The sequence below is a fragment of the Ostrea edulis genome, chromosome 8 (assembly GCF_947568905.1).
Source record: "Ostrea edulis chromosome 8, xbOstEdul1.1, whole genome shotgun sequence".
In the NCBI taxonomy this organism is placed as follows: domain Eukaryota; kingdom Metazoa; phylum Mollusca; class Bivalvia; order Ostreida; family Ostreidae; genus Ostrea; species Ostrea edulis.
In genome coordinates this window covers 22,976,313-22,993,306 of record NC_079171.1, presented here as the reverse complement: position 1 = coordinate 22,993,306, position 16,994 = coordinate 22,976,313, and the positions used below count along the sequence as shown (strand labels likewise).

Genomic DNA, 16,994 nt, shown 5'->3' with positions numbered 1-16,994 from the left:
ACATTTTCAGTTTAAAATTAGATGATTTCAGCGAGAATATTTCTTGTAATTCATAATTACCTTTAGGTACAAGCGGACTAATTTAATCTCCACCAATAATTGACCATAGATCACTAGATCAAAGTGAACAGTACCTACTTTGTGAATATTGAGATAAAATGTCTATAATTGCTAAATTCTCAGTATACCGGCCATCCCTCTAAACCGGCCGTTTTTTCCGGTCCGAGAGCCGGTCGGTTTAGAGAAGTTTCACTGTATTGAGAGACACCTATAAACAAATTATATTACATTATTTGAGCTTAGTTTATAATCATGCGAGTTTTGGGTGTTCAGGCTTATGAACAGATTGTAAATGATTTTATCTGAGTTGTTCAACAAAATCATTCAGTGATTGATGGACATACACTGAAGGTTATTTACTGTACCAAAGCAAATGTGTCACAGAAACTGCCGTAATTTATCACGTTTATTTAATTATTTCTTTTTCAGTCTGCGACCTGTCCGGTCTGTAGGTGTCGTGTACAGCCACAGTCAGGTCCATAGAAACAGGAAGTGAGGTCATCTCATCAGCATGTGTGTGGAGTCGCCATTAGATCCATAGAAACAGGAAGTGGGGTCATCTCATCAGCATGTGTGTGGAGTCACAGTCAGATCCTTAGAAACAGGAAGTGAGGTCATCTCATCTGCATGTGACCCCACAGTATATGTAATATTAGGCCAAAATGTAGATTGCTTGTGATTTCTTGCAAAATATGTACGAATCTTGCCTGGTTTTTGGTTTTTTTTTTAAATAATTATATAATTCTGTAAAAGCAATTATTTTTGTGGGGCCAAATTTTGGATGTTTGAGAAAAATCAGCATGCTTGTGGGGAAAACTTTGAAAAGTAGTTATTCTGTATAAATACATTACGGTCTGTCTTGTTCATGGGGGATTGGAATGGTGAGAATGCCCATACCACAAGAACAATGAAAATGAACCACTCATGAAAATCGAATGATTTTACTGCAAGCTCGACAGATAGTCGTTTGATGTAAAGATGCTTACTTCTGATTATGTAATAACTGCTGTCATTTCTCTATGTAAAAAAATTTTCAACACATCTTATTTTCACCCATACACAATGGAGAATATCTAAAATTGCCCCGAATTAATTCTTGTTACTTTAAAGTAATGAAGGAATTTCACAGGGTTTTTTTCCCAAACGGAAAGATTATCGCTTAAGATTGATGTTAAATGACTAGGGCAAGGGGCCTTTTTTATTTTGTTATATAGGAATACAATGTACAATAACCCATCACAAAGGCTTAGATAATAAACATTATATAGGGCATCATCGTACAAAATTGTTTATCTAGAGATTTGTGAAAAGTGTTTGTATATCTTATTGAATCCTATGAAAATCACCAGTTTTGTTTGGGCAAATAACAAAAAAGAAGCAATTTTTAAAGATGCTCCTGATGAAAATTTAAAGTATTCCAAACCACTGTGAAAAAAGATATATGTCATGAGACAAAATCTAATGTTAAAAAAATTCAGTCTCAGGGGAGATGATTCTTTTTTAAAAGGATAAAATCTCAGAATATTTCAATAATGAGTACCAAGCTGGATAAATTGAATTGCCAAGTATGCAATTTAACAATTGATGAACTGCATTAAGAGTGGAATTTTGCCTATTACACAGTGAATAACTTTATGTATTGTGTGAGCAGTCCAAAAAGAGCTCGTTACTTTACATGTGTATTGACAACGACCAAATGTTTTGTTACAGTACATGTATGTGATACTACGTTTTAAAACCTTTGTTTGTTATATGGCTGGGAGTACTTGTAGACGTGTGCAATAGATAGACTTGTTGTTATGAGTATATGATAATAACACAGATATTTTATTGGTAGAAAAGAGTGTGTTGCTTATATTTTAGAATTGTTCTATGATGAACAAGAAGTATATGGAGGTTTCAGCTTCATTTCTTTTATTACGTTGTATATAGATCTGTCTAACCGTCATGTTTCCTAATGCGGACTAGATCATCAGCTCTCCAGTAAGGGGGGGGGGGGGGGGGGGCAGGAACAAGGGAACCTCCCCTCCTCACTGCCTCCACCCCTCCCTCCACTCATTTTACACTCTCCTTTACATTTAAAGTCTCTATTTAATGTGCAGTGAATCAAATTTCTTAAGGCTTTTATGTAATGGGGTTAAACAAAATTGCAAAATTTGAAAAAGAAAAAAAAAGGAAAAAAAGAATGGAAGACTGGGTTGAAATATACACGTACAGTGAAACTGATTGTGGAGGTGCTGGATTAGACACTGTACAGCACAAAGCATGGCTAAACTATATAAAAAAAAATACATTTACATTAGAACATGCATGTAATTCATCAATTGAATGGTATCATTATTTTTTGTAAAATTTCAAAAAATAAGCCCATGTAATGAACTTTAATTTGAAGGGAAAACAATGGATGCTTTATTGAAAATATTCCCAGTTTTGTCTATAGCCTTTTTACCACATCTGGAGTACACATCTTTTTTAACTAGAAAGTAAAGGCACAACTTGAAAGAAATTTTAAAAAGTGAATATTATACATAAATTCAAATTAAATTTGATGAAAATGTTTTTCGAGTATAATTTTATGATCAGTCTGTATACATGTAGGTGTATATGCAGTAGTTGTTTTGTAAAAGAATCTTTGTATTGCATATCAATTGTGTCATGTTTAAAGTTATTTGTTTTATTATTTGTTGTTTACATTTGTCCTATGAATTTGAACTGTTTGGAACTCAGATTTTTTTTCCTATTGTATGCTTAACAGTCTCGATTCAATGTAATTTGTATAATCTGGGAAGTCTGTCAAAATGTTGTAGTGTCTCATTTATTTCTTTCATATCACTCATCACTATTTATTCCTTCTACTTCCATTTTGATATTAAAAAATGGCTATACAAAGATCTGACTTTGAGAGTGTTTTCCCCTTGTAGAAAAGTTGAAAGAGGTGTTCAAATAGCTTGGTCTGTAGATGGAGAGGTCACTGCACGAGTTGGAAGTCCGAGTCGGATGTTGTATTGGTGTCGATGTTGGAAAATTGTGTGATACCGTGCATTACACATGAACGTATATCAATCATGTATGTAATTTGACACCCTCCTCGGAATACATGAAACACACATGGCACACTTTGTTGTGTGTAACTAAGCGACTTCACCTTGTGAAGTGAGAACTAATAAATGCTCTTCCACCGTTGGGGCATTAGCTGCCAATGTCATATTGGCTGATTGTTACTAAATTAACTAAACAGCTTTACAGTACACAAAAGTCACCATTGACGTATTAAAATTCACGTCTTTCAATCTTTTGTTGCAATTTTGACGTAGGAAGTTTTTTAAGCTGTTTATTCAGTACAACATGCTTGTAACAAACACGCATAACGAATTTATATTTATTGCGAAGTGATGTTTATTCCCTTATATTTGTATCACAAATCGCATTTTCCTCTGTGAACCAAGCAATTTCAGCATGAGACGCAATCCATTCATATTGACTATGAACTATAGTTTAAAGCATGCGACAGAGAGCGTAATGATTTGAAAAAAATACAACATGTGTTACAAGGATCTCGCAAAGTCACACCCCTGATTAAGTTTGTAAATGTACGCAGATTATCATCTCAATTTTGTTGTCTTCTAGCTCCATAATACAGTGCAATGTTGATAAAAGGCAGGCAAGGTAAAATGTCATGTCATGTCTATGTTTTGACATACGTCACAATACAATATACCACTGTGACATAGGTGGATCTTAGGAGTTTCCTGACTTATACAAGCAATGTAAACAATGGTGATTTAGTAATTGAATATAAATATGAGGCAAGTTCTCTGAATCACTGGCACGATTCACAGAATTTGCCTCAAATCCAAATCCATTCATATTGACCATGAACAGCTCAAAAGCGCTGTTCATTTATTAAATGAAAGTAAAATAACAAAAATATTGTTGGATGTAATGAAGTTTGGTTATAATGAACCTTTTTTTTGCTGGCCCTGGAGGTTTGATACAACCATGGGAAACTACGGAAACAATGACCATCACATTTTCATGTAGAAGTAAATAATTAATATAACACTTTGTATTTAAGTGAAGCATAAAGGAATTTATCCCATCTCTATTATCAATTACTATTTTTGTATCTTCCGGATTTGTCGTATTTATGGATTAGATTCTTATCGTACAAACTTCATTACTTTTTATCATGTGATCTTTGTTTACTGTCATTTAGAAGGAAGAAGAATTTGATTTGGAGAAATTTTAGAATTTGTTTGGAGACAACTTTTTTTTCACTCTCAAATTTATTTTTTTAATACTTTCAAGCATTTTAATCATAGTTCAAAATTTAAAGTTTTACATCCTAGTGCAAAGGCAACTTCTACTGTCTGTCAGACACTTGTACATTGTAAATGAGTTGGGTTCTTTGAATGAAACCCAGTACAGAATTCTAGGTTTTGGGGCGTTGAAAAATCCTCTCTGCATCACCATCTAAAACCCATGGCATTACCTACTATGTACAAGTCGTGTATATATATACAAATGACATCGTACAAATTTAACAGGAATGGTGAAAATGCGGTGGACCAGACTGGGATTCAAACCTGGGCCCCCTGAATCTCTAGTCATGTGCTCTACCAACTGAGCTATCTGACCACCAGCGGTCGAACCTGGCTGACCGCCACACATATAACTGGTATTATTTCAGTAATAGTGGAGAGCAAAATGTAGTTTCACTTCCCAGCTATATAATAAAGGCTTCACTTCTGGGATTATTTTTATTTGGGTGTAATTTTGCTCTCCACTACTTTCTCGTGTGGATAATCAGTTACTGTAGAATCATTTAAATTCGTGGGGGCCAATTTTCGTGGATTGCTGAATTTTTACGGGTTCGTGGGGACATAATTTCGTGGATTTATTTATTTGTAAGAAAGATAACTCTGGAATGTCTTAATTGAGGATGTAAATTTATGGGTGAGGGGTGCCCATGAATTCCACGAAAATTGAGCCACCACGAATTCTAATGATCCACAGTATATGTAATATTACCGGAAATTGAGAGAGAGACAGCTATAGTTGTCTTCCTTCATTTGGATGCGACTCCATCTTAATTTCTATAGTCATTTGGAATCCCAGTGCCCTTCAAACCACAAGACAAAATACTAGTAATCATTTTTCTTTCTTTCAATCTTTTATTGTAGTAGTGTAAATAAGTTTTCAATCCTTTCTGAAAATAGCACACAACTAGAACTGTCCTAATGGGACTAATACCCCCCGCACACAATGAATACTCAAACATACACTTCAACACTCTCTGTTGAACTTGCAATGCACAGCACAAAATTTTTACAATTTTATTTTTCCCCATGACATAATTAAATCCAAATTTTAATCTCCTCAGTTCAATGTCTATGTGTGTTTAAGGGCTTCTATTTGTTTATTCAAATTGATGGTCTCAGTTATTTTTTTTCTTTTCACTCTGATAAAACTTGACCTAGATTATGATAGCTTTATGGCATCATAAAGATACAATATTTTTCCACACTTTTCAGTATTTTGTCATAAAACACAATTTTTCATCCAGAAAACTTGGAAGTACAGGCTTGGACAACCCTCATTTTTATGTTATACAATTCTCTTTCCACTTCAGCGACTTCAAAATCTTATTTGTTAAAACCTGTGCTATACATGCATCTTTTCTGAAATAAACACAGTGGCTGGGTCATTGGAATATGTAACACCTGGATCCACCACCCACCAAAGGATACCTGAAATCCTTGATCCACCTATCATAATAAATTGAAATAAATAATAAATGTATGTGTACAAAATACTTCATATATTGTAAATGCAGTTCTCAATTTTTTTGTACTAGTAATTGTGTATTTTCAAATACTGACAAGTCCTGCCAAGTACTAATTAAACTGTGAGAAGTCATCAACAGTCAAACTCCATAAAAAAACACCAAAAAAACCAAGAAAAACAAAACTAACATCTGACAAATCTGAGTAAAACATCACACGAGCATATCAACGTGGTTCTGGTCATCATTAAACATGAATCCCTCTCGCCGGGCACGCTCAATGAGTTTCTTCGACTCCAGAATAAATGTGGAGTACGTGATATGTGGATACTTTTCCACCAGTTCCTCGACTCCCTCTGCTGTCACCGAGTCGCATCGTATCAGACCCAGATACTGGAGGGAGGAACACGTGGCGGACAGAGATCGAATGCCGTCGTCCGTCACTGCCTGACACCAGCCAATGTCCAGATTCTTTAATGCCTTTGTGTACTTGCCAACTTCTCCCAAGACTGCAAAGAAATAATAAAATGTAATGAAAAAAAGGAAAACCTGATTAAGAGAGTCGTATGCATTGTCATTACAAGGCAATATTAAGGAGGAATAGCCCCTCACCATAATGGCCGACTTCCTTTTGGAATATACATGTACAGTGAAACTTCTCCAAACCGGCCCCTCAGAAAACCGGTTCTCCCTGAATATCGGCCGATTTTCAAAGTCCTGGCAGAAATCTTAACATTTCTTTACAAAGAAAGTCTTACAAAACCGGCCACCCCTGGAAACCAGACATCGGCCACTTTTTAAAGTACATTTGTTAATAAACATGTGTAATTTACCCTTATAATACAGGCCACTTTTTGAAGACAAGAAAATTTTGGCCAGAGGGTGATCAAAACCAGCCAGGTGTGCAAATTAACTGACCAAAGAGCCAGGTGGGATATTATCCACTGGAGGTGTAAAAAACATGAGTGGCCTCTATAATTTCTATTGTTTACCTGTCATGAGTGTTAAGTGACACTTGACTAATCCAAGTGACTGACCCTTCCAAATTCAGTACCAAATGTAAAAAACAAAAGTTAGGAATATATTGAATTAATACGACATCAAATGCCATGTTGTTGCACCATATTATCGCATGGATATAAGCGGTAGTTAATAAAGAGCAAATCCATGACTGTTAATGATAATTGTTAAAAGATAACTTATTTTTCTTGGTTTCCAGATACTTAAAATTCCTAAGAAATATTCAAATTACAATTTCATATTTACATGTGAATATACAGGTAAGGGCTATTCCAGAAATAAATACATGGGGGGGGGGGGGGGGGGTCGGGAGGCACCTTTTGTATATACCAAGCACCCATAAAAAAAAATAAAAAATTACCCCATGACCCATCAAATTAATAAACTCATTTTACAATGACCCATCTAAAAAAAAAAAACTAACCAGACCCACCACAAAAATATTTTTAAAAATGAAAACGGTACAAATCTCGCGAGGTTTTCGGGACAAACATTCTAGTCAATGACGCGGTAATGCCTGTGCGACATTGTATCACAGTAGTTCTGAAGAAACGATGTCACATCAACAATCAAAGGCATCTATGGCGGGAATGTTGGAAAGACTGGGAGTCCAAACGATGCTATTATCATGAAATGGGTATGGATGTTTTTCCACGAATCGTTCGTCTTCTAATGGAGCCCGCGCCCGGAGGCCTCTATATCACCATCACACTGACTGATAAATATAACGCATCGGTACCCTCGTATAAATCAACTAAGGTTTGCCTATTTTTATTAGAAAACGGAATACCTATTGGTTACAAAATATTCCCAAAATCGATGCACTGTAAACTGTAATGAGTTCGCCGCCATCACGTCCAAAGGGACCCTACTAAACGCGCCTCTAATTTGAAGAATGTCGTAATGGAAAGTTATGCGCTGCAAAGAGCGACAACTCGAATAGTTCTATGTTACTTCCGATTTCCGATTTCGAAAGCAGCATTTCGAAAGCACGTTTTTCCCTCCGACGTTTTGTAACCAACACGACGAGAGCGACAATAAAAATATTCTGAAAACTCAACACCCACGTGGCACAAAATAAAACAATAGAAACTACCCACTACCCATAATAAATATTTTTTTAACAGTCCAACCACGGACCAATTAAAATATGAAAAAATACGACCACCCACACAAAAAAATATCGTTTGCCGCCCGACCCCCCCATTTGATCATTTCTGGAACAGCCCTAAATATACAGGTAAAAATTTTGAAAATTTTCTAAAGAACCACTAAGCGCAGAAAGTACAAATTTACATGAAAGCTTCCTGACATAGTGCAAATTCTAGTTTGTTAAAATCATTACCCTGGGGGTAGGATGGGGATCAAAGTTTTACATACAAATATATAGGGAAATCTTTAAAGATTTTCCCCTCAAGAACAACTGGGCCAGAAAAGTTTATATTTACACGAAAGCTCTCTGACCATAGTGCAGATCCAAGTTTGTTAAAATCATGACCCCTAGGGGTAGGTTGGGGCCACAATAGGGATTAAACTTTTACCTGCAAATATATCAGGGAAATCGACTGAGGTGAGTGATGTGGCCCATGAGCCTTTTGTTTATGACACTTCCTTGCGCTGGTTTAAAAGTTAACCTACATGTATACACATAACTTTATATTTGATATAAATCTATTTTTGAAATGCAAAGTTCTGATTTTCATTGATGATGCAGGCTGACATCTCCAGTCTCGAAATGTTATTTAAATTATAAAAGTCTTGACTTTTATATTTCAAAATAACATTTCTTGACCTTGGAGCCCAACCTGCAACATCCACGGAAACAAGACTTTGCTTCTGAAATAAATTCCTCCCTGAATATTTCAGAATCTGCAGTAAGGTCCTGTTGTAAACTTACACAGGTCTGTGATGTGACAGGACACACATTGTAAGAGATGAAGCTTTCGGCCATGTTTGATGACCTGCAGGAGACATTCGTCATTTATCTGAGGATTCAAAGACACGTTCATTGCTTCAAGGTTGGGACAATACTGGGTCAAGGTCGCTACATCTGCTGGCAGAATGCCAGGGAGACTGGATATGTCAACAATCCTTAACTTTCTCAGCTGGAAAGGAAAAAGTTTTGATCATTAATTTTTAAACAATTTGTTACTTCCTTTGATTGTAAAAAAAACAACCTCTTAACTGAAAGTAAAGTTTTGGACATTCTCATCAATATGTGCTGTGCACATTTAAAGGCCTGCATAGACATATGTACAAATGAGTAATAAAAACATTAAAAGAGACTTTCCTGCCAAGCTTATTTTTCGGGACTTGTTTTTAGAGGTTTTGATAAATTCCCCCGCTTTTTACCTGCTTCAGGGCTCTAACTCCCTTTTCACTGACTCCAGAGAACATCAAGGTCACGACCTCCAGCTCTGGGCACATCTCACACAACCTTACACAGGAGATGTCCGTCACCTTATGAATAATGAAAACTTTCCCAGTATTATCTGCAATAACACTTTTATTATCTTTATACCCTCAACAAACTAACATATTTCTTCCTTCAATACATAGTTTTCCAAATCTGTTTCTAATATAACAATCCAGGGCTTGAAGCTAACTTTTTATGCCACCAGTCCAGCCGGACTGATGGAGTATAACTTCAACCAGTTCTTAGAAAAAAATACCAGTCCAACAGTTTTCCAGAAATAATTAAACATATTTCGTTAATGTTATTAAAATAAAATTTAACTCAATATGCCTCAGACAATATTGTAACACTTAAATGTGGGATTTATATTTACGAATCAGATTCGTCTGATATCTACAGATCGAATCATGCCATATGTGTATAAAATTTCATAAGTATATTTTCCAAAATGATGCTTTAGAAAATTAACTGGTCCCATCAGACTGACTAAAACAAATGTATGTCAGTCCGCCAGACTTTTAACCAGTCACAGACCGACGGGCATATGTTGATTTCAATCCCCGCAATCCTTATAATAATTTACCAGTCCAAACAATGAAATACTGTAAATAAAATTTTATTCGCAAGCACTTTATTTACACGTAATTTTGCGAGACTAACCATTCACAAAAATAAAGCTCTTGCAAATCAACTCCAACATATTATGGTTATATGTTGAGTGACCTTTAAAAAAAATGACCTGTTCCAAAACTGTTAGAAAAGGAACTATTTCTTCACATAAGGTATATCTTCTGAGTAACCTTGACCTTTCCAAAATGACCTTGAGAGACCTTTGTCCAAAAGATCACTAACTGAAATATTGTTGAAATGAAGGTTTTTCATATGTATAAGGTACATGTTCTGGGTGACCTTGACCTTTCCAGAGTGTCCTATGTTTGAAAGCTATTTGCCTGTTACTTATTTGTGTGATATATGATCAATAGCTATTCAAAAACTGTTGAAATAAGGAACGTTTTTTATACAAGGTACATGTATATGTTCAGAGTGACCTTAACCTTTCCAAAATGACCTTGGTCCAAATGTTCCCTGTCCAAAGGAATTCTAATCGATTTCTGATGAAAGATTTAGGACATGGGAACATTTATATCAAAAACTGGTCAAAACATTCGGTAGATTTCAGATTTTTTTTAGTACTGTACATTGATCTTACAAAACAACTAGTGAAAGTCCCATTAATTCTATAGTACATGTATACCTCTAATAGACAGGCCAGAATGACCATTAATTCTATAGTATAAATATAACTCTGACAGATAGGCCAGAATGACCATTAATTCTATAGTATAAATATAACTCTGACAGATAGGCCAGAATGACCATTAATTCTATAGTATAAATATAACTCTGACAGATAGGCCAGAATGACCATTAATTCTATAGTATAAATATAACTCTGACAGATAGGCCAGAATGACCATTAATTCTATAGTATAAATATAACTCTGACAGATAGGCCAGAATGACCATTAATTCTATAGTATAAATATAACTCTGACAGATAGGCCAGAATGACCATTAATTCTATAGTATAAATATAACTCTGACAGATAGGCCAGAATGACCATTAATTCTATAGTATAAATATAACTCTGACAGATAGGCCAGAATGACCACTAATTCTATAGTATAAATATAACTCTGACAGATAGGCCAGAATGACCACTAGTATACCTCTGACAGATAGGCCAGAATGACCACTAATTCTATAGTATAAATATAACTCTGACAGATAGGCCAGAATGACCACTAGTATACCTCTGACAGATAGGCCAGAATGACCATTAATTCTATAGTATAAATATAACTCTGACAGATAGGCCAGAATGACCATTAATTCTATAGTATAAATATAACTCTGACAGATAGGCCAGAATGACCACTAGTATACCTCTGACAGATAGGCCAGAATGACCACTAATTGTATATTACAAATATACCTTTGGCAGATAGGCCAGAATGACCACTAATTCTATAGTATAAATATACCTCTGACAGATAGGCCAGAATGACCACTAATTCTATAGTATAAATATACCTCTGACAGATAGGCCAGAATGACCACTAGTATACCTCTGACAGATAGGCCAGAATGACCACTAAGTTTATAGCACAAATATGTCTTTGACAGATACATGTAGGTCAGAATGACCACTAATTCTATATTACAAATATACCTCTGACAGATAAGCCAGAATGACCACTAGTATACCTCTGACAGATAGGCCAGAATGACTTCCCTCAGAACAGGACAATTCTCCGCTATCGCCGCGACACCTCTGTCAGTGATGTGATGCGAGCATCTACTCAGGTTTATCTTCCATAGTTTTTTACACCCCTCTGCAATCTACAACATTTAATATATAAATACAAACACACCTGCTATTTCATCTCTCTTTCGTAAGTTTCCTGTAAATCTAAATATACCCATGTAAGTACGAAGGCTTGTCATGATTCACACCAACACTTGAATCAATTTTTAAAAGAGAAAATTCAGGTTGTAAAGCACAGTCCTTCACTACAATGAGGAAGCATCAATCCATGTCCTGAGTCATTAACTAAAATTAAGTTGGCTTCTTTCCAAAATAAGTAAAGAGTTGAGCATGGTAATTGACTATTGAAGTACATTATATATTTAATTCCCTACAGCTGTATGCTTACTGATTAAATAATATAAATAATTATATGAATTTGATGAAGAGTTGTCTGCTAATCATTACGAAAGAGTACAAATTTAGATAGAGTTGATTTTTTAATCAACATGATCAATATAAAACAACATTGATTTCATTACAAAACATGTTTAACATACGAAAACATTCAACAACCTTGATTTCATCATGAACATGTTTAATATAACCTCAATTTCTCTACAAACATGTTTAATAACCTTGATTTCATTACAAACATGTTTAATAACCTTGATTTCATTACAAACATGTTTAATAACCTTGATTTCATTACAAACATGTTTAATAACCTTGATTTCATTAGAAATGTGCCTAATGGTGTCCACTACTAACCGCACACAGTCCTTCGTCTGTGACCTTGTAACAGCCATCCAGAACCAAGGTCGTGAGGCGCCCACAATGCCGTCCCACAGTCTGTAGAACCACATCTCGTAAGTTGTAGCACCTTAAGTATAAAATACAATGAATGTCAATAAATAATCTCAAAAAATAAATCAATCAATAACGGGGATTTTTTAAGGGTCTGTAGGGGGCCGAAATAAGGTCCCATTCTCAATGTTAAAAAGCAGGTATTTTCCCCAATTTTTGCTTTAAATTTCCCATACAATGAAAACAAATCAAATCAGGGTACATCCTTATTGTTCATATACATCATTAAATGCCCACAGATTACAATTTTTGCTTCCTAATTGTTAAATAACCTTAATTTTTTAGGCCTCTGCTTATTTAAATGGGGTAGGCTTTGACCAAAATGCAAGTCAGAACCAGAAGGAGTCTAATTATTCCTTAATCATGTTAATGCACTGGTTTGGTTTTCTCCCTACTTCTTTTATCCATAGAACATTTTCCCCAATTTCATGCAAATGTCGCTATTTTTCCCAATTCGAAAGGCCCTTGAAATCAAGACCTTAAAAAAACCCTGAATAATCTCATTCTGAATTGTTTGGAATTTTCTATATTTTACTGCAGTGTAAAACATCACAATATTCTTCCCGTTACTATCATGTTTTAAGGCCAATTCATCTTTAGTAGATTATCATCTGGGGTCACACAAAAAATGAGGCAGGTGGATTCCCGAGAAAAAAAAATTAATGACAAAAGGCATCACACAAAGTGTTGATGAAGTTAACATTCAAAGAATCCTTGGTAGAAGATATAAAACCAACATTCTGTGACTTTAATCATTCACTCATGTCACTGGGAAGCAAGTTTGTTTTGAAATTGTAATTTTTGCGAAAATAAAAAAAAGAATCTGGGCGGGCAGGGATGATAATCTATCAATTTTAATTGGCCTAACCAGATTATACGATTATACAAAAGTCACTGCCCAGATTTCAGTTACATGTTCATCAAGAGTAGGTGACCATGATGAAGTGCAAACAGTGAAGACCTTGATCAGTTGTTGGTGGATCTAGGATTTTTATAGGGGGAATTCAATCAGGGATTAGTCTACAGATTTGTGAACAAACAGTTATAATTTAAAAAAACACAACCTGTGATTCAATTTTGAGAATTTTGGCAATTTCGCCAACTCAGCAGTTTCTAAAAGCTCAGACTACAATACATGCACAGATAGCATGAACGTGTATACAGGAAGATATTTTTCTTTCACAAGACACAAATGTACTTATAATGTACCAACTGACCTAGACATATAGAGTGACCGCAAGTGACCACACCACTTCAGAGAACACTCTAGGGCATCGGAGGTCAGATTCTGAGTATCACTGATGTCAATCTCAGTCACCCGGTCACTAATCTGGGTCAAGGTCAGCAACTGTTTGTCAGTGACCTTGTGCTGGTAGCGTAGGTCAATCCGCCTCCAGATGTCCGGGTCGTACACAAGCTGATGCCACAACTTGCAGACAAGTGAGGCCCTGTGTAATAAATCACAAATTCTAAGATGTCTTAATATATTCACAAGAATGGACGCTGGGAGACTATTGATATGATAAACATCTGTCAAAGCTGGACACGCCCCTTTATCTCCTGAGCTTCCCATGGAGAATCTTTGTTTAAATCTAAGGCTGTCGGGGCAACCTTGATGTTCTGATTCAACAATACGATTACTTCCACATTTTGAGTCGTCATTCGGAGGTGGGGTAATTTTGTCACTATTGATCCTATCACAGATATTGATAATGTCATTTGAGGGACCACTCAATGAGTTACAAGATGATCTGACATCCTGCAAATTTTCACCTAGGCTTTTTTGTATCCTAAATTTTGCGACCCTTCGCAAGGCGATTAATTCTGTTACTGTGGTCCTCTCATTGTCACAGTTGTTTCCCTTTACACCACTGCCAGGTGTCTGTTTAGATTGTATAACTGTCTCTCCACTTTCCCCATCCACTTCTCCACTCTCTGGATCAGACTGGGTGTAGCTGCTTTTGACCGGGAAATCAAGAACCTCAAACCCTGGATTGCAAATTTCATGGGGACTATTTGCAGTAATGGGACTATCAGGATTTTTTGTCTTATCAAAGCTACTTGTGCAAGAACAAGCATTCCAGAAAGGGTCAGAGGTCAATTTTAATTCTGAGTTTGAATTCATCGATTTATCACTACTTTTAACAACTTCACTGTTGCACTCACACAAATGTATTTTTGAACTACCCTGTAATGAAGTAGAAGCACTTTCCACACATTTCACACTATTATTTTCATGTTGATGTGATGAACATGTATGTGAACTCTTTTGTCTGTCACTTGTAAATTTTGAGGAAGACAGTACCAGACTAGGCTTCGAGTTATCAAATGAATTTTTCATTAAACTAGTTTGTACGCGAGAATATGCAGATGCACTTTTTGGCACATGCTGTTGTGGATTTATAAATAGCTGAGTCTTATTTGAAACTGATGAACAGGTTTCCCTCTTTGAACAGCAGCCTATATTGGATTGTGATGGAGAACAGCCTGAATTTGACTGATTACAATCAGGTACAGTAAGATCCAGACTACATGATAATTCCTCCCTACCACAGTTACAACCGGGCTGGATAGCAGCACAGTTCTGATTACAGTTCAAATTATCTTTATCAAAAGTAGGTCCACAAAATTCCCCAGAATTCATCTCCCCCAAGTCATGTGATGTAGATGTTGATTTTCCAAAGTCATTTCGAATACAGTTACAACAACTTTGATCACAATTGCATGGACTGATCCTTGTTTCCATCTCTGACAATCCACATGATCCGGATGAGGGGCCCAGATGATCTGGGTTACAAACGACGGATTTGCAGCTTTCTTCCTCTTCTGTTCTCTTCCTTTTCCATGGTCTACTATCGTCCTCCATCATGAAGTTCTCTCTTTGTTGTGGTAGGAAATTACAACTCAACAATCAAACACCACAGGCTCAACTTCTGAAAAAAGTAACTTGCATATATAATACAGTGGAGTCTCTTCAATCCATACATTTAAGTTGGTTCTTAGCAAAATCGTCCGGATAAATGAAGTGTTCAGATTTAACTAAATCTCATATCTATATATATATTGAAGTATCTAAATCAATAGGCTTACTTCGTTGATGTGTAACATGAAATAAGCATTAATGACAATTTGCACAATATGAAAATCAACCATGTCACTTACTATGATAGAAGAAATTCATTATTCTGCTTGTCTTATATTGAAAAAATGTAACTGTAAGATATCAAATAATCGCAAGTCAGCCAGGAAACCTTCATTTATCATGCAGATAATTCACACAGACCATTTCTCAAATATCTTTGTAGCTCCTACTTAATATTCCATGATAGATATTCATGAAAAGAAATCGCAACATCACTTAGAAAACAAACTCCCGTCATTTGATTATAATCAAATATGGCCAGATTTATACTGCACTAGGTACATTTACTATAATTTAGCGTGTGGTAGTCAGACAGGTTTGACCACCAGTGGCCAGGTAGCTCAATTGGTGGAGCACCTGACTAGAGATTCAGGGGACCCAGGTTTAAATCCTGGTCTGGTCCGTTGCATTTTCTCCCTTCCTGTTACATTTGATGCTGTAGACCAGCCCCTGGAACTGACAGGTGAACATGCCTGCAAAGGGATAAAGATCCTGGGTTGATGTCTTCAAGGTGTAAAGAAAATCAAGGAGGGAGGAATGGGGCGATCAGACGGACTCGATCGCCAGTGGCCAGATAGCTCAGTTGGTAGAGCACCTGACTTTAAAGATTCAGGAGGCCCCAGCTTCAAATCCAGAACACGTCCGTTGCATTTTCTCCCTACCTGTTAAAAGTGTATCTGTTAACCATCAACACCATGTCAATAGAAAATACTTGTACTGAATAAATCACCAACCAAAACACACATTGATCACTTCTATAATTACCAAATTGTGCAAGCATGCATACAAAACATGTAACGGCACCAAACATCCACAGGGTTTTGACATGATCTGAGAAAAGTTTAGTATATTATACAATATGAGTACTCATATTATATCATCTATACGACAACCTTGTTCAGGGTGTCAAAACCCTGTGGGGCAGATTGGATAAATTTACGTGTGGCCGGGTTGTTGAACGTTCCTCCAATGTTATACTAGAGTCAGACATATATCTATCGATATGAAAATTGAGGAGAATATTGAAATAGTGTATGGTGCACATAATAAACAACCATCAGGGGTCGATCTCTAGGAAATCCATCCTACCTGATTTTGCTTTTATGACATTTTCCCAAAAACATGCGTTTTACGTCATGGAGAAAGTTTTTCGGAATGCATCGAATATTCTTTTTTATTATCTCGATCCCGATTCTGAAAATGCTTCAAGTGCATGTAGGATCAAACTTTAATTAATTAATTAAACAATCAATCTAATTGAAATTAGATCCTATGATCCGCTCATCTACTATCGCTACACATAGTAGATGAGCGGATCATAGGATCTAATTTTAATTCGATTATTAAACAATTAGACATAATTAAACAACTGTAAAACCAATTAACAAAGGGGGT

General features: G+C 35.9%; 2 protein-coding genes across 8 annotated transcripts in view; one reads left to right on the top strand and one right to left on the bottom strand.

The window, feature by feature from the left end:
* Positions 1 to 2,951, top strand: part of LOC125660715 (uncharacterized) — an 18,046-nt gene extending 15,095 nt beyond the window's left edge. Inside the window, exon 8 of the mRNA XM_048892518.2 lies at positions 490 to 2,951. Coding sequence (XP_048748475.2) covers positions 490 to 543 — 54 coding nt within the window. The 3' untranslated portion in view covers positions 544 to 2,951. The remainder of the gene's footprint in view (positions 1 to 489) is intronic.
* A 2,263-nt stretch (positions 2,952 to 5,214) lies between these two features.
* LOC125660707 (uncharacterized) lies at positions 5,215 to 16,756 on the bottom strand. Of its 7 annotated transcripts, none has more exons than XM_048892446.2 (7): positions 16,689 to 16,756; positions 13,675 to 16,261; positions 12,362 to 12,473; positions 11,551 to 11,685; positions 9,218 to 9,325; positions 8,763 to 8,970; positions 5,215 to 6,354 (listed from the first exon to the last, which is right to left on the bottom strand). In XM_048892446.2, exons 2-7 carry the CDS (start codon positions 15,324 to 15,326, stop codon positions 6,059 to 6,061), a joined length of 2,511 nt encoding a protein of 836 aa, XP_048748403.2. In that variant the 5' UTR covers positions 15,327 to 16,261; positions 16,689 to 16,756; the 3' UTR covers positions 5,215 to 6,058. The 7 variants fall into 7 exon arrangements, with proteins under 7 accessions (XP_048748403.2, XP_048748405.2, XP_048748407.2 ...); XM_048892448.2 differs by having other exon boundaries at positions 13,675 to 15,390; XM_048892450.2 differs by having other exon boundaries at positions 13,675 to 15,390; positions 16,540 to 16,712.
* Positions 16,757 to 16,994: the final 238 nt, after the last annotated feature.

Excerpts from the sequence above, each read along its gene's own strand:
- LOC125660707 (XM_048892446.2), bottom strand. The coding sequence starts at position 15,326 with ATGATGGAGGACGATAGTAGACCATGGAAAAGGAAGAGAACAGAAGAG. Across the intron at positions 12,474-13,674 it reads CGGTCACTCTATATGTCTAG|GTGCTACAACTTACGAGATG; the intron begins GTCAGTTGGTAC and ends TTTATACTTAAG. Across the intron at positions 6,355-8,762 it reads CTGTCACATCACAGACCTGT|TCTTGGGAGAAGTTGGCAAG; the intron begins GTAAGTTTACAA and ends ATTTCTTTGCAG.